Raw genomic sequence first — 18804 nt, forward strand, 5'->3', positions numbered from 1 at the left:
AATTGTCGCTAAGAGATGCAATCGATTAAAGCTGCGTTTGGCTCATGCACACTCAACACGTGCGAACGGCTGTGAGTGATGATGACGGTATATAAATGCATCATCATTCATTCACAAAGTACAAATTAAGCTTTTAATGTGATTTAAACTTTTTAAAAGTACATTAAAATAGAAACAACACAAGTTCTTCAACATGGAAAGCAATAGAAATGTAGTTACTAAGTAATTTCCCCAGATAACTGTTTCATATTGTGCGCTTTGCAGGGCTGCGGGACACAGGACAGAAAGGCTATCCTACAACTTGTTAATTCGTTCCTACGACTTTTGTGGCAACTGTCCAACTGTCCATGTTTCATTAATTTTGTTCCCTAAATAACCCATGATTTAACTGAAATAAGGGAACAAATTCATAAATCAAACGAATTCTTAATTTATTATAAAATCTTTAATTTCCCTTCCCGCATGTTTACCACAGTAAGAGATGCGAAAACAGTGATTAAAAGTGAAAGACAATAAAATAACCTGCAAAATTAGAGGGTTAGACTGTGAAGATTTAGGAAAAGAAACAATGCCTAAATGTTATTGAATTTGTGGAAATTTGTGACCAACCGGCAAACCAGAACAAAGCAGCGTAAATGTAGGCTATGGGCTCGAACGGCATCCAGAGGCATGGTGGCGATCTAACATTTTCCAGTTAACCTATTATTCCTCTAATAAACAAAGTTTTTATACCACACTTGTCATAATTAGAGCTTATAATTTGTAAATAAATAGTTGCTGGATTCAAAACAGCAATTAATAGGCGCTGTGACCGACACTGACAGTACGTTTTCCCGGAGCATTGAATGATGTCACTAAATGGTGATGCCACAACAAGCAGCGTTCACAAGTTTCTGCATGGACCTAACTAGGGCACAGGTTCTCAAGCCCTGGGACAAAATGGGATACTTTAAGGAAAATGTATAGCCTATATAAGTAATAGGGCTAACATAAAAATGACATTTTGTTTTCATAATTTTTTTTTTTTAATTATGCGAAATATATCTAACTTAATTAAGATAACGGATTTAAAGCTGTTTCAATCGCGCCAGAGCCTGGCACACACGTATTCCAGCAATTCAAACTAACATCGCAGTCTGTTCATTATCAAAATAAAATAGTCAACCAAACATTTAAAAGGTTACAGTGGTCAGTTTAAATAGACCGTAGTATACCGGTTCACTCTGCTGTTGTGCCAAGGACGTATTTGCTCATGTGAAGAGGATCTTTTCCGTCTAAATGCGAATGCATGTAAGTGCAAGCCTAGTTTACATTATAAATAATAGTTTAACATTCAAATGCATTGCGAAAATGGAAACATTTGGATTTGTGCCGAATGAGACGTGAGCAATAACCTCCAACCTCCAAAGGGTGCAATTTAGCACCAATAGTCTGATCTATTCTCCACGGTGGTTGAGCATGTGTGTGTGCGCATGCATTTGCGCATGTGTTTGTTTTTGTGTGAAATGTTCAGTGGCTCACGTTTCAGAGACGCCTTTCAAAAACCATGTCAACACTTCTTTTTGGTCTTTTTCTTCTGCTGTCTCCTTTAATTGTCCCTCCGCAAATATGAAAGGAAAAAACAACTTTTTCAGCATTCAGCAGTTTGGCACATACACATTAATGTCATTTAATGCATGTAAGTGCAAGCCTAGTTTACATTATAAATAATAGTTTAACATTCAAATGCATTGCGAAAATGGAAACATTTGGATTTGTGCCGAATGAGACGTGAGCAATAACCTCCAAATAAATCTAGGCAAAGCCGCGCTCGCTCGTCCTCATATGCAAGCATGCACTGTCACGATCTAATGCACTGTATGCCGGATTTTTAAAAACAATATATATATATATATATATATATATATATATATATATATATATATATATATATATATATATATATATATATATATATGACCATTGTCTGATTTATCATAGTTCAATCACTTCTAAAAGTTATAGCACACCTTTCAACAACTTTATTCGAGGTCCATAGTACATTTTTAGAGTTTAGGATTAAGGATTTGTTACTAAATCCCTATGAAATAGTTTAAGACAGGGTTCCTCAATAGGCAGAATAGAAAAATGTTTGGTTCACGCTAATTTCAAATAATGTGGCATGGAAATTCAAACGCAGCATCAGAAAATGACATTAACTTACATTGTGTCTACACCGGATGCGAGCGGCACGGTGCGGCGCGACAAAATACAATATAACTTATTATAATCAGTGATGCTGTATACACTTGATGTGGCACAGCGCGACAAATCCCCGACAGAAAACTGCTGACTCGTTCTATTTATGACATGCTGACCCAAAGTTCAAATGATTTGCAATGCTTTGTCGCATCCAGTGTAGAAATACGACGTGACAGCAAAAACATGGCAAGTGTGAAGTAAAGAAAAGTGGACACTGAAAATAGATGATTCAAATGTGATTGGACTGAACAGTTTTGAGTGAGTGAGTGAGTGATACCATCTTTGTTATTGATGTTGGCAGTGAGTTCACAGTTTTAACGTAAGTTTGCTTTAGCCTAATTTATTTTCAAGATCTGAGGTAAAATATCTATTGTTGCTTTCACTATGGCTATAAAGTTCACGCAAAATAATATTTAAACTCACATTAGACACTTTTAACATTAAATAAACAACATAATCATTACCTGAGATTATCACTGTCATATTTTGTATGTTGTTCCTGCCGTGACGTCGCAGAATACATTTCTAAAATAGAATTCCGTGTCGCTTATTGTCACGTGTTGCTGTCGCGGGTGGTTAGAACAAAATCTACATGGAAAAGATATTTTTTATCGCATCACGTCTGGTTGGGACACACAGTTTGATCCCCCCAAAAAATCGAAGTATAAAAATATTAATGCTGACAGATCTAATAATTGAATATGCAATTAGGGAAAGTGGAGAGAAGAGATCCAGTCTGGAGATGAGCAGGAACAGTTGATTTGCATGGCAGACATGGAGATCCAGATTTTTTGTTTGTTCATTTGTTTTTAATATCTAACAGGCAAAGTTCTTCTATATCTAAATGCAAAATTGTCCATAATTATTATAAAGACTATACTGGGGGGAAAATCTTTTGATTATTTTAACAAAAGCAACAATAATATAATAATTGCAATAACAATAATAATTTATATATATATATATATATATATATATATATATATATATATATATATATATATATATATATATATATATATATATATATATATATATATAATAACTCTGTAGAATGGCCCAACTCACACACACACATATATATATATATATATATATATAAATATATATTGGTCAGTGGCCCTTGGCTTGGTATTGTTGGCAGAATTCAGCCCTCGGCGAAAATTAATTGAGGAACCCTGGTTTAAGATATAGTAATGATAAATTAGAAACCATTCATGAGTGTAAAACAAACTATAAGTGATACATGAATAAGAACAGCCAAATGTAAATTCTTTTGATTTAAATTCACCATGGAAATAAAGAGAAATTAGAAAGAGAGTAAAAAAAACAGAGGTGTAAAGAGAGGAAGACAAACGCTGCAAAAATAGGAAGTCTAGTGAAAACACGTTTACTAAAACAACAGACCAAAAAAAGTAAAGTCCATTTTATACTCTCCTGATTTCTCTAACATGATGGAATAGCTCTTATAATGATGCAAAACTCTGAAACAAACAGTCCAGGGTGCCAATACACCAAGACAAAGATACCACGGGATCCACACATGAACACAAACACACACATACACAAACACAGGGATTCACGTTCCTCATTCATCTTAACTCTTCACTGCTTGCTACAATAACCATAATGTTGCCCAGATCTGCTTTGGAATCCCCCATAAAGAAACCAGGAGAAAAAAAACACTGCATGGCTGTTTCAGCAAATAACTTCAATTCCAACAGAAATGTGTGAGTGTCACGTCTAATAAAGATCACAGCAGTTTTAACATGCTACAACTCCTCTCTGTTTCTCTACATTAACCACTAAAGCAACACCACTACAGTCATCAAAGTACCACTTGTGTAAAATTTTCACCTCTATCAACAATAATTCTCACAGTGATTACTGTCAAACTTCCGAGGTTCCTGTTGGCATGCATATTACCTACATCCCTGATTCTTGAGAAGTACTGAGATAGTTCTCTTCAGCAGAAAACTTTTTGCAAAATATTGTACTGCCAGCCAGTCAGTGAAGCAAAATAAATAAACTGTTATGTAATGTTAACAAAATAATAAATTAATTAAAACTATTGCATTATGTGAGAAGAACAAGCCCTGCCAGTGCTACAAGTGGAATGAAACATTGGCATTTTAACAATAAGATAATACGCAGATAAGAGGCTATTACTGCAAAAGGTTGTGGGTAGTGTGTCATGGCATAATCTGGATAATGCTTGCTTGTAGCTTTTCACATAACTCTTGTTTATTAATTCTGAATGCACTATTTTTTAGTACTGGACTAACTAAACATGAGCACTACATTTTAAAAGGTGTATTCAATAGTTTGTTGGTAATTTTAAAAGTTGTATGTATCATTGTATCATTAAGAAATGAACAGTGTTTTTGTGAAGAGTCACCTGAATAGTACACATGGTAAAATGTGACCTGCAATGTTTCACTAAATCACTTTCTTTAAGGGAATTAATTATTGTGCAGAGTGCACTCTAAAAAGCACTTGTATCAGTGTTACTACAAAAAGAATTATCAATTTAGAAACAAAAATGTTCGGCAGTAGAGTGCCTACTACCTTTGTGGTATTGGCACTTAAAAAATATAGAAAAGTGATGCATATACTAAAGACCTACTGAATGCCACTTTAAAATGAAGCAACAAATATAAATACTTTTTGACACACAAGAGGTCATAATTGTTTAGTATTAAAGCACTGTACCAGTCTAATGAATCTTGGGACATACAGTCGTGGCCAAAAGTTTTGAGAATTACATAAATATTGGAAATTGGAAAAGTTGCTGCTTAAGTTTTTATAATAGCAATTTGCATATACTCCAGAATGTTATGAAGAGTGATCAGATGAATTGCATAGTCCTTCTTTGCCATGAAAATTAACTTAATCCCAAAAAAACCTTTCCACTGCATTTCATTGCTGTCATTAAAAGACCTGCTGAGATCATTTCAGTAATCATCTTGTTAACTCAGGTGAGAATGTTGACGAGCACAAGGCTGGAGATCATTATGTCAGGCTGATTGGGTTAGAATGGCAGACTTGACATGTTAAAAGGAGGGTGATGCTTGAAATCATTGTTCTTCCATTGTTAACCATGGTGACCTGCAAAGAAACGCGTGCAGCCATTATTGCGTTGCATAAAAATGGCTTCATAAGCAAGGATATTGTGGCTACTAAGATTGCACCTAAATCAACAATTTATAGGTTCATCAAGAACTTCAAGGAAAGAGGTTCAATTCTTGTAAAGAAGGCTTCAGGGCGTCCAAGAAAGTCCAGCAAGCGCCAGGATCGTCTCCTAAAGAGGATTCAGCTGCGGGATCGGAGTGCCACCAGTGCAGAGCTTGCTCAGGAATGGCAGCAGGCAGGTGTGAGCGCATCTGCACGCTCAGTGAGGCGAAGACTTTTGGAAGATGGCCTGGTGTCAAGAAGGGCAGCAAAGAAGCCACTTCTCTCCAAAAAAAAACATCAGGGACAGATTGATCTTCTGCAGAAAGTATAGTGAATGGACTGCTGAGGACTGGGGCAAAGTCATATTCTCCGATAAAGCCCCTTTCCGATTGTTTTGGGCATCTGGAAAAAGGCTTGTCCAGAGAAGAAAAGGTGAGCGCTACCATCAGTCCTGTGTCATGCCAACAGTAAAGCATCCTGACACCATTCATGTGTGGGGTTGGTTCTCATCCAAGGGAGTGGGCTCACTCACAATTCTGCCCAAAAACACAGCCATGAATAAAGAATGGTACCAAAACACCCTCCAACAGCAACTTCTTCTAACAACCCAACAACAGTTTGGTGAAGAACAATGCATTTTCCAGCACGATGGAGCACCGTGCCATAAGCCAAAAGTGATAACTAAGTGGCTCGGGGACCAGAATGTTGAAATTTTGAGTCCATGGCCTGGAAACTCCCCAGATCTTAATCCCATTGAGAACTTGTGGTCAATCCTCAAGAGGCGGGTGGACAAACAAAAACCCACTAATTCTGACAAACTTCAAGAAGTTATTATGAAAGAATGGGTTGCTATCAGTCAGGATTTGGCCCAGGAGTTGATTGAGAGCATGCCCAGTCGAACTGCAGAGGTCTTGAAAAAGAAGGGCCAACACTGCAAATACTGACTCTTTTCATAAATGTCATGTAATTGTCGATAAAAGCCTTTGAAACGTATGAAGTGCTTGTAATTATATTTCAGTACATCACAGAAACAACTGAAACAAAGATCTAAAAGCAGTTTAGCAGCAAACTTTTTGAAAACTAATATTTATGTAATTCTCAAAACTTTTGGCCACGACTGTACAGTATGACCAAGCGCATTAAGTGTTCAACTAGTTGGATTTGATGCTTGAACATGTATTGTGATGTAAATGCCCACCTCACTAGTCAGACCCACTGCCCCATGGATCTTAGCGATGTGTCCCAACAACCAAGGGTTCTTCTGACCCACATTTCTTAGGGTGGACAGGAAGGGAACGAGAGAGGCAGGGCTTGCCTGAGCCACGTTCACCAACACACCCAAGGTAGTGTCACTTAGATCACTGTCACTGATGTAACCAATCAATGATGGCACCAAAGACGACAAAACCTGAGGAGACAAAAAAAAGGGTGGGACAAAATTAGACATTATGTTGGTTTAAAAATATGTTTGGCTAATGTTTAATGTTTATATTGCTTTACTTCTGAATTAACCCCATTGGACTGAATGGAATTTAATTAAATTCCTTTGACTTTATAACTCATGATTGCTCAAAAACAGTCCAAATTTATGAAACCTACATATCAAAACAATATTAAAAAAAAAAAAAATTTTACTTGCATAACTTTAACTTTCAGTTGATAAAAGTGACACATATTTAATGCTGCAGTGGTTTGTCAATAGGTGTTCATATTCATGTTTACCAAGTCCCAAAAGTGTGAGATATGGGGAAAAATTTAGATATATCTTACAAATGTTTCTTAAATTAATTTAATTTCATAGATAATATAACAAAAAGTATTTTTGACACCCTAACATAAAATGTACAGCTTTTTTAAAATTTTTAGATCTCTTAAAAATAAAAATTGTAAAAGAAAATCTGGAATGAATGAGAGAAGTAATTATTAAATAAATAAATAAATGTTTTGAGCGCATTAAAGGGATAGTTCACACAAAAATGAAAATACTATCATTAATTCCTCACTCATGTAAGTGCGTGGTGCAGCTGAAACAGAACTTTCTTTGCGCACAAAGTATTTTCGTAGCTTCGAAAAATTACAATTGATCCACTGATGTCACATGGGTTATTTTAACGACGTTTCTGTGCCTTGATCATGGTAGAATCCTTGCGGTCTATGAGAGGGACAGAGAACTCTCAGGATTCATCAAAAATATCTTTATCTGTGTTCTGAAGATGAACAAATGTCTTATAGGTTTGGAACGACATGAGGATGAGTAATTAATGACAGAATTTTCATTTTTGGGTGAACTATCCCTTTAAAGCACTTCTGCAGTTCTCTGTGGGGGCACATAAGGACATGTTATCTGGCCTCTTGACAGTCAGGGTGTAATAACATAGTAAAAACACCACAAACACACTCATTTGGTCCTGAACTTTTCTTTCATCAGAGGTCCCTTATGGATGTTATCGTGCTGTGTAAAGAACCACAGCACTCTGGTTGGTAGATTTCAATGCCACCCACTCATTAACCAGAGTCTCTGGTTGCTATATGAGTTTGCAGAGAAAAACTAGTGAACACAGTAACAGGAGAAAAAAATGTGGAGCAGAAGGAAACTCGCAATCACCCTCCCGTAATGGACAGTTTATCTAGATTTATCTGTATTTTATTTATATGTATTTTTTAGCTTAGAAAAGAACAGTGACTCACAGAAGAAATATAGATCATCAGTGAAATCTTGTGCTGGTTGACATTCATGTCTGACAAACTGCAGTGACGAATAGAGGCAGATGAGCCACATGGGTTACATGAGCTCTTTTCTCCAGAATGAAATGAATCCAACTACACCCTTTAGCAAGGATTTGCTTAATCCTCTCATTTTTCCTTCTGAAACACTTCACCTTTGAATTGGCAGTGGTTGAGAGGACAAAGAGAGGATCTGGTAGAGCTGGGAGGGCAGCAGACAGGACGTCCTGTGAGAAGCAGGATTCCCAGCCTCTGTCAGGAAGTGAAAACCTCTGACTAGTCTTTATTAATCCTGTTTGCTTCCAAATCGCTGTATAAACTAGCAGCAATGGGACAGAGAGAGTCTGGGGTATCTCCTCTCCCACATGATTTCTGATTTACTATAAAAGAAAGTTACTGATGTATTATGAAATTCTATGTTAGTCTATGCTGGCAGGTGCTGGATCAGGTGTTGTTCAAGTTGGCAGACTGGTATATCATCAAAGGATCCTAGCTGGTGAAGCTGAAATATGACCAACGACAAGTATTGTTGGTTATGCCAGATAATATACACTGTGTATATAATGTCTGCATGGATGCAAATAAAGAATTAGTATTTCTTTAGATTCATGGTTAGCCTATTCATTGAGTGTCACCAGATAGTACAGAATTTAGAGATATATGCACATAGATTATAAATGTAATGTTAAAATAAAGGGAATGAAAAAAATATATTTTACTACTATGTGAGGCTATAACCATATTTTAGATTAGTGATAAAATTAAATAATCAGCCATTAAAAAATCCACTTTTTTAAGCACTAATCTGAATATTGGGATGATATATTCCTCTGCAATATCCCCTCAGTGTCTGTGATGGATTTGGCTCAGGAATGACAATATTAATCCTTGAAAATAGTAAAAAAAAAATTATTGAATTCTCATTTCCTATTTTGGTAAATGTAAATGAAAGGAAATTACAACAGATAGGCTACATTACTGTAAAATAATGACTCATAATCTTTCCTAATCTTACTACTATCCAGGCATCCAGTGTGTTCACTGATGAGATGAGTGATATGCATCTGCTTATAACCCAATGCAAAATTAACTCCTCATGACTAATGCATTCTTCTGACTCCACGCATCTGCTATTTGCCAGTAGGCTGCTCCTCAAATCTCCCTCAAAAAGCATTTCAGATGACTGGTTCTGTTTCTGCCAAAACTGTGGTTTCCTCTTTTCTTTTCCTGTAAATTTGTCTTCAGTCAGAGCCAGGGGGAGCCAGCAGTTTAGGATGTGCTTTCTGATATTTCCCCATCCATTTGGCGTTTGCTCAACTATGGTATCGCCAGAGGTGTCAACCATTAAACTGTTTTACTGTGTTTGACCTTGTACTGCAGCTGTCTGCTTTAAAATAAATGCTAAATCACTCAATTCATACTCATTTATTTATCAACCCCTCCACTCCCTTGGTGACCTTTTTAATTCTTTTACAGAATAACTCACCTTGACCAGACTTCATCCTCAAACAGCACGTTCATTCTTTCGCTCACTCATTTGTCTCTCTTTCACTCACCAGGGGGTGAAGGTCAGAGATCATCTGCAGAAGTCTGAGCAGGTGCTGTCTACTGGCCTGGTCCAGCTGGGACATCATCGCCGTCAGCTCACGGATGTGTTGATGGATGGGCTCTGATTGTCGTGGATACACAGATGGCAGCACTCTCAACAGCATGGCATTACCTATCAAAATCAATAATTAATCAATATAGCACACTTCTCATATACAAAAGTGAGCCATAATTTATGTCCAAATACCATAGTTATTGTTAGTAAAGTTACACACACACACACATACATATATATATATACATATGTATATATACATATTATTTACATGACTAAATGTAAACATATACATATATACATATATACATATATATATATATATATATATATATATATATATATATATATATATATATATATATATATATATATATATATATAAAACACGATAGATGACCTGAACCTCCAAAACTGAGTGAGGGCTGATTCATCATTTAAGCCCTTTTCTTGATAAATGCACTGTTGTTGTATGGATTTAATTGCTCTTTGTTTCCTTATTAAATTAGTTCAAAATGTCAAGCCTTGCTGTTTAAGCAGACACACAAATGGCAAAAATTATCTCACAGAGTAAAAAAAGACTTACAACATAAAGATAGAAAATGATTTGTACTACAACAAAAACAGAAAGCTTTGGAATTTGAAATTAAATTTAGGTCTTTTAAAAGGCCCACTTTATCTTTAACCTGGTGAATCTGAGCACAAGAAAGATCTCGGTTTGCCGTTTGACCTCCAGTGGAGCTCCATGAAATAAGTGAGGGAACAGGAAGTGAAAAGACACCATGATGCTAGATCATGGAGTTGAGGGGGGAACGGATGGCACCAGTACCAATAAAATCATAGCAGAGGGTTTCAAGTACCGGTCAGTAACCTCTGAAGTGTGACAATTACAACAAAATGGGACACGTTTACTACTGCAGTCTAAAAATCCACTTGAAAAACAGATCAGATTTGCAGGCAGAGGAAAATGATCATTTACAGTACACCTAAATTTTTAAATAAAAGATTGTGTAACATCACTCCAAAATTTCCCCTTATATGTTATGCAATGGCCCTTTGAAAAGTTTACTGGAAGATTATGGTAAACAGACTTTGACAAATTAGTTTACCGATTTCCATGACCCAGCTGTTACTAACACCCTGATTTAATGCCATGAACGATTTTTACAGATCATCCACTTAACTGCAAAAAAATTACACTTCATCAGAAACAAAAAATATGGTAGGAAACTCCCACCCAACATCAACAACAAATCTAATCTCTGCTCTGGCAAGCCATCTAAGTCAGGGCGGTCGGTTAGCGGACATAATTCTGTAAATGAGATGTTTCGCATGGCTCAGGGGGACATTTAGGATTGCAGAAGACCTGCCCACCTGTTTCTACACACAGCGGGTTATGTTAATGAAGGATTAGTGTTATAAATAACCTTTCATAATGAGACAGCTGGGGAAACGTTGCTGGCCCTAGACAGTTCATAAGAAATATCGACATTCTTTTCTTTGCCAGGTGTTTTGGCAGAAGGTATCTCTAGATACCTTTTTAGAGAAATATTAACCACTAACGAGCACAACTAAAAGCTAGTAACCAAGTTAAGCAAGATATAGCCGCTTCCCTAGAGTTTTTCTACATACACATGTATGAGATCTTAGTTCCCCCAGTCATGAGAGCAAAAATTGTGCCAAAAAAGAAAACCACAGCTGATCTGACAATATCTTGTTATTATTATTATTGTCTGATGTAGATCACTATAGTTATTAAATAGTTTTATATAGCTTATTATATATATATATATATATATATATATATATATATATATATATATATATACACACACATAAATACATTACAGTTTATTACAGTACCAGATATGTAAGTAAATGATTGAATATGTATTACATTACACATATTACACATAAGTTAAAATATGTTTTGTTTTATTTCGATATCACTGAATCCATCGCTATCAATTCACAAGACCTATTTTTATAACTGATTAAAGCTTAACCAAGTAACCAAAAGTAAGAATTCTCCTTGAAAAGCAATCCATTCTCAAAAGGATACATTAAACCACTCCACAGCTGTTTTTAACTGTATAATTCTTGTCTGCACAGCATCTATTGTAAATATATCATTGCATCTAGCCTGAAATATTCCTTTTAATCAGCAGTTACACATTTGGTTCAGTACAACAGATAACAATGTGCACTCCATGTACAATAAATTACAAAAATTGATTTCAAGGGAATGATAAACATACAGGTGTTCATTTTAATATTTCCTTCCTGCTCAGTCCACTTTTTGGGTTGTAGGTGTGAGGTTGTCATGGATTATACTGTGCATTTTAAAACTAGATTAGAGGACTTCATTGTCCGAGCTTTGCCGTCAATTATGGTGTAGGTTCTGTTAGAATTTCATGATCAGCACTTTTCATTCCAAGGTGGCAGACTGACGGCATTAGCCAAAGCTGACCTTCCACTGTGTTCCCTTCAGACAACAAGACCAGTCATTCACATTTGTACCATCCAGTAACCCTGGCCCGAGTTCACATTCAGATACGCCTCCATACTTTTTGCACCAGGGAACAAGAAGTAGATGTTCTCAGTAGGGAACAACATTAATGTGGAAAATCAAACACTGTGGGGTATGATCTTCATCAGAGAACATTCATGCAGAACAGAGAATGTGTTGATAAGTGAAATTTTGTTAATGGACTAATGTTTCATGTAAAGCTCACATTTTGGAAAGATTTGTTGGCATGCTGATGTTGTCGCAAACCTGGCTGCGTAAGCAGAAAAATCCATCCGTTGAAGTTTAAGGGATTTTGTGTTGCAGACATATTAATGTCGACCTCACAAAGGGTACGTCATGGGACCTTTCTGTTTCGATAAAGTGCCACTTGTGCCTGCTTATGAAATATATCAGCCATGCATCAGTCCAAAAAGTTCAGAAGGCATTAAATCATTTGCAGTTGGGTATGGAGTCTTTGTTTCTGAGTAAATGTGCATGACTGTGAAATTGGCGCCTGTGATTTGCACCAAAATGACAGCAAATTTCTATGACTCAAACCCCAGCACCCCCAGGAAAGAAAAACAGAATCTGAGCCTTTCTGACAAGCATGTTTTCTTTAAGATTTATCAACCGTAATAATCAGGATCCATTATTTCTATACAGTACAAACCCAAAATAATAGATTATTTATTTTAAAACACATCATTCATTAATAAGATGAATTATGAGACCATGAGAATGAACAAAATGTTTTCTGCCATTTAAAAAAGTTAGAGTTAGGTTTTTGAACAGTGGCCCTTATCGGCAGATCTTAATCGAGAACCGGAAGCATGTCTGGTTTTCCAAGAGTGGGATATGGACTGGAGAAAAGGAGTTGGGACTAGTAAAATGAGGGGAGGTTAAGGCTTGGATTTATACCTATTCACAATTTCTAACAATTTTAATCACTGGTGGTGACAAGATCACTGTACTTACTGTACTGTAGTTGCTAGTAAGTGTTGCTAGATGTGTTTCTGTCACTGGATGCCCTCCCTGTTGAAAAAAAAACTGCATATGCTGGTTAGGTATGTTTTGAAGCATAGCAACTGGTTTGAGCTGGTTTAAGTTGGTCCTTAGATGGATGGTCATGAGCTGGTTTATCTTGTCATGTGCTGGTCCTAAGCTGGGGTGCATTTCTCAAAAACAAATTATAGTCACAAATTATGTCATTACCAATAGAGTTCAATGGAATTAACAACCATAGTTAGCTAAGATGGTTTTTGGAAATGCACCCCAGGTTATCTCCTGCTCAGGACCAGTTTAAACCAGATCATGACCAACTAAGGACCAGCTTAAACCAGCTCAAACCAGCTGCCATGCTTCAAAACATACCCAACCAGCATATGCTGTTTTTTTCAACAGGGCTGTCATCATTGGTAAGCTTAACTTGCCCTAGCTTTTAAAAATCTGATTACAAATGAGATGCATTGCAGGTACAGACAAGAGATTCTGTCTCACAAGAGCTGGAGCCTATGCTCAATTGCCTACACTTCTTGTGGTACAGTAGTTGCAACATTAGATCCTTGTTAAAATTTTTCAACTTCATCAGAAATATGACTATGAAATTAAGGGCTGGGGGTAGGAACGGGTTGGAGGGGGTATGTCTAAAGATTAAGATACCAGTTAGATGAAGGAAGAGGGGTCACGGGAAATATTTCTAATAGACATTAAGTGTCAAGGTTATAACTAGGAGTTGGCTTTCGGATAGAGACTACAGGTTAGATTAGTGTTCTTTAATAATATTTATCCATTCATTTCCCTCTGATTCTAGGGGTTAGTTACAGTAAGGAATTAGGTATTACAGAAATTCCTATGACTTTTCCAAGCCACCATTTCAAAATTCACTGGTACTTTCCCTTTCAGGCTTTCAACTTATACCTCTTTCCCAACCTTCTCCCCCAATCTCTCTCTCTCTCTTTTGCAGGAGCAGTACAACAATTTGCCTACCCATACCTCCAACGAAGAATTTCTCACTGGAGCTAACTCTCTCTCCCCCACCTCTTTCTCTCTCTCTTTCTGAGCGTAATGTTTATATAGACCACAGAGCTCCTCTATCAGGCTCAGTTCCCTTTTAGCTGCAGTTCACCAAACAAGCAGGAGTCCAGCCAACCGATTGCTCAGCATCTAACAAGGAGGGCCACCAGAGAGAAAAGAGACAATTATACACAAACACTGAGCCTTGTTAATATTCACACATGGCCAGCACGTCAAAGCGGACATTCCTCCAGGCCATGTGTCTGGTGGTTTCATTGTCCAAGGCAGTACCTGAGAATTATGAGGATGATATCGATGTTAACTTCGGACCCAATTATTTTAACGAGATAACTGAGGAGGACCAGATGGAAGGTGAGTAACCAATAAAAATAAATAAATAAATAAATAAATAAATATATATATATATATTCCATTGTGATCAGTACTGTTAGCTGTGAGTTACGGAGACATGCAAGTGGTGACAGGACAAATAAACTATCAGCGTGTGTGAGGAAACGTCTTTCAGAGAGGTGTTACATTAACAAGGAAAAAGTCAAAGTAAACAAATAATGTGACTCAATGGGATCGTGTGTTTAAACATTTGTGAATGCAGGAATATTTGTTGCAGTATTTGTTGAAGTGTAACAGAATTCATGTCTTGTGCCATGACATAAATGAATGTTTTGTTTGTTGAAGAGGTTATACTTTGATTGTGTCTTGCCTTTGGAGTATACTGTATGCCTCTGAAAACAGGAAAAAAATTGACGGAAAAAGAAAAATAGAATGAAGCAGATAATAAAAAAATAATAATAATAATAATTAACCACTTTGATCCAAGAAAAAAAAAACAGCTAAACAAAATAAACAAACTTTTTGAAAAAACAATTTTTAGGTTAAACCTCTTAAATGTCACCCGTCCCCTCTGTGGGATGCCTAAGTTTACTTTACTATATTACAATTAAATCCTAACCTAATCATGACAAACTGTATATCGTTGGAAAGGTCTAAGACTCCTAAATAGATATTTTACCAATGTTTTTTTGTTAAAAATGATGTAGGAAAAGTAATAGATTTATTTATGACAAGAGTGCACCGTCAAAAATCTACATCATAAAAGGAGTTCTGTCCTTTGTCAAAAAAAAAAAAAGTATTTTTCATTGCCTTTTTCTCTATCACACTTTAGAAATCATCAGAAATTATATATCAGCTGAAAATTTAAAATCTCAAAATTCATCCTTTAAAACCCATTTTAAAATCAGACATTTCATTATGAAAATGGTACATCAATATCATATTACAAAATGTTTTCATTCATGAATTATAAAAATTTAAGTTTGGATCGTGCACTTTCACGTCTATGTTCAAAAATGTAAGTGAGAGTTAAGGGGTTAATTTAAATTAAAAGATGATCATTATTTTTAAATTGAGTATTCTACTTTATAAGTGAAAATGTCCTTATAAGCGACCCTAGATATGTGTTCTGAATTCTATATGAGTTTTCCAGATCTACACATTTAATCAACTATGAATTGACTTAGCTGCAGTATTTCATATAGTTCACAGAGTTCCACAGGACCATGATGAACTTTCCGCTGCTAACACTTCAAACTCAATGGTGTCACCATAAGTACATATAAAAACCATGTCATCTGAACTCATGTTCTCTTTCTACATTCCTCTCCTTTCCTTTCCCTTGATTTCTCTCTCAGGGGAGACCCCCACACCTTCCCCTGAACCCTGCAAAGGCCCAGTCTTCACTAAGTGGGATAAGCTCTTCACAATGCTGGAAAATTCCCAAATGAAAGAGAACATGCTCCTGCAGTATACCGATGATATCATCAAGGTGGAGCTGCAGAGTCTGAGAGAAGAGATGTTACAGTTTGTGGCACAGTACGGTGGCTCTTGCGCATCTGCGGTTGAGAGCTCGGTTCGACGGGCTGGGATTCAAACAGAGACGCGTTTGCAGAATGTGATGGACCGTGTGCGAGAGGTCTCAGCTGATCAGTCTACGCAGCATGATGCAGCCCTGCAGCAGCTACTGGCTGCTAGTGTAAACCAGGCTGCACGGCTTGAGCGACTGGAGAACGACTGTTTAAAATGGCGGGGAAGAGGTCTGGCCTCCCAAGCCAAGAGCGTCCAGACCCGACATCTCATGCAAGAAGTGAGCGAGACAGAGAATGGAGGTAGGCTGGAGAAGACTCTGGCACCCATCTCCAATGAGCTGCAAACCATCCGGGAACAGCTGACCCTTTACACCAAATCAGTCTTTGCAAACAGCCTTCCATCAGGTGAGACATCTAAGTTATAGAAAGCAATATTAGTCAATATTTTTACCACTTTATTGAGAGGCGCATAGAGCAAAAAAAAAAAAAAGAGCAAGAAATGGCACAGATAACAGACCACACTGTGTATAGAAAGGTTAGATTTATGCGCATTTAGATTTATGCCATAGGACCTAAACAAAACATCATGAACCAATTCCTACCAATTCCTTTGCAGGTATGTTGCTTTATATGAGTTAATCTTCTGAGGTCAATTTGGATAGGACTAAAAAAAGACTGGCAAGATGACGATTATGTTTGGTTGATACAGATGATTCTGGTTTGGTGCTATACATTTTGAGCTGTAAATCTGTGATTTATGCAATAGACATGTTAGCATGTCAACTCACACAACCTCTGAGCAGACCACCATCACCCCAAGGAGGTTGATACCACCAAAATCTGATAAATGTTTAACCCCCCAAGACATTCCCCAAGCTCCTATTGAGTTGGGAAACAAACTTTGTTTGCATCAAGAGAGCTTTCACCTTGTCAGTAAGCCAGATACAGTTTCTAGTCAGCTTTAACTAAAAATGATTTAATCTGCGAATGCCCATGCCTCCTGCATTAAATAGCTTTGTAGAGGTAGAGTAAATGAAAGACAGAGGGAGGTATAATTATGAACAGCAATGCAGGGCGACCACACCAAAGCATCCAGGGGGGAAAACAGAACCAGATGAGACTGTTTAGAGAATGACTTAGCCTTCTTCCATTCTCCCACAGCAGGAAACCCAAGACAAATGTAATGAAAATATTGTAAGCTACGGTGGGATAGGAGAGCCGTGGCCTGTCATAGCAAAGCAATCACCCATAGGAGAGAGAATGTACCAATCCCATTAACCAAGCCCCCTTCAATCCCTTTCCGTTTTACAAGCCTTCCATTGTAATTGAGTTTCTTCTGGTTGAAGGTCCTCTCAATGGTTATGCCAGCTAATCGTGCACAAAACTGACCATCCATATAAAACATGCTCATGCAAACATGAACTTATAAAAGACAACTGCACAGGGATGATCATAGTTGGGTTATACCTGATCATTTAGCAGTGAATAAATGCTAAAAGCACAAGAAAAAGAAGTCTCTTGATCTTTGTCGCTCTTTGGGAGGCTCAGCAGAAACAAATCCTGGACAGGATCCACTAAATGTTTACAATGTAACTCATTACTTGGAGAACCCCCATTAAAATATAAAGGATGCGCTGAAGATTACATCACAAAACATTTTTATTATTTACACTTTGTGATGAACCCTCCTCGAAAGATTTATGTGAAGGTTAGACAGATAAAATCATGAGCCTTCAGTGATGCAATCGTATGTACCTATTGATAGGTTGAGTGGTGTATTGGTTCTCCCTCTGAATTAAATAGGGTAACAGACATTAAAACAGATCAATTCTGTTCCTTCTAACAGCGCGTAATCTAAGTTTGTTAACACTCTCCCTTTCCTTCTCTCAATTCTTCTTCCTTTCCAGGCTGTGACACTGGGCTGCTCTTCCCCACACGTTCATCTACAGCTTATGTTGAAGTCTCACCCAAGACACCCTTTCAGAACAATGCGGTCACCATTTGCCTGTGGGTGAAACCAACTCAGGTGCTCAACAAGACCATCCTCTTCTCTTACAGTACAACTGGCAATGCCTACGAACTCCAGCTGGTGTTGAATGGACAGAGTGTCTTCTTTACCGTCGATGGTGAAACCCATTTGGTGCAAGCTTCAGGGGCAGCTCAAGAGGGTCAGTGGGTGCACATTTGTGCAGTCTGGAGCTCACATCAGGGCTTGGCTTCACTGTGGGTGAATGGTAAACAGTCTGCAAGCTCTCCTGGAGTGGCTGAAGGTCATGAGTTACGCAGCAAAGGAAGCATACTATTGGGGCAAGAGTATGGACGTTTCTTCAGGCATCTTAGTATCCCAGACACTTTTGATGCGGAGCTGGCCTTTACAGGGAAGATGACTGGAGTGAACATGTGGGACCGCGTTTTGGATTCAAAGGAGATATCTCAGCAAGCGCGGCTGGATGGGAGTGGTTGTGGTATCCGTGGTAATGTGGTGGCATGGGGTGTTTCTGACATTGAGCCAAAAGGGGGTGTCAAGTTAATATACTAAATTTCTCTACTGTCTTAACCACCTGAGCCCTGTAGACCAATCAGCTGAGCTCCTACAAGCACATATTAAGAACCTGCTTTGCTACACCTGCACAAAACAATAATTATTCTTTCCTTAA

General features: G+C 37.4%; 2 protein-coding genes across 5 annotated transcripts in view; one reads left to right on the forward strand and one right to left on the reverse strand.

Annotated features, from left to right (window-relative positions):
* Nucleotides 1–18804, reverse strand: part of veph1 (ventricular zone expressed PH domain-containing 1) — a 101951-nt gene that overhangs the window by 52004 nt on the left and 31143 nt on the right. For all 4 annotated transcript variants that reach the window (XM_042743646.1, XM_042743643.1, XM_042743644.1 and 1 more), the window contains 2 exons: nucleotides 9696–9859; nucleotides 6614–6823 (listed from right to left, as the gene is read on the reverse strand). In XM_042743646.1, coding sequence (XP_042599580.1) covers nucleotides 6614–6823; nucleotides 9696–9859 — 374 coding nt within the window. The remainder of the gene's footprint in view (nucleotides 1–6613; nucleotides 6824–9695; nucleotides 9860–18804) is intronic.
* On the forward strand, nucleotides 14326–18801 carry ptx3a (pentraxin 3, long a). The gene is made up of 3 exons (XM_019101969.2): nucleotides 14326–14636; nucleotides 15974–16552; nucleotides 18055–18801. Exons 1-3 carry the CDS (start codon nucleotides 14486–14488, stop codon nucleotides 18684–18686), a joined length of 1362 nt encoding a protein of 453 aa, XP_018957514.2. The 5' UTR covers nucleotides 14326–14485; the 3' UTR covers nucleotides 18687–18801.

This window comes from Cyprinus carpio, chromosome B18 (genome assembly GCF_018340385.1).
Source record: "Cyprinus carpio isolate SPL01 chromosome B18, ASM1834038v1, whole genome shotgun sequence".
NCBI lineage: Eukaryota > Metazoa > Chordata > Actinopteri > Cypriniformes > Cyprinidae > Cyprinus > Cyprinus carpio.

Coding starts and splice junctions, on each gene's coding strand:
- ptx3a (XM_019101969.2), top strand. CDS start 14,486: ATGGCCAGCACGTCAAAGCGGACATTCCTCCAGGCCATGTGTCTGGTG. Junction 14,637..15,973: donor TGAGGAGGACCAGATGGAAG/GTGAGTAACCAA, acceptor TTTCTCTCTCAG/GGGAGACCCCCACACCTTCC. Junction 16,553..18,054: donor TGCAAACAGCCTTCCATCAG/GTGAGACATCTA, acceptor CTTCCTTTCCAG/GCTGTGACACTGGGCTGCTC.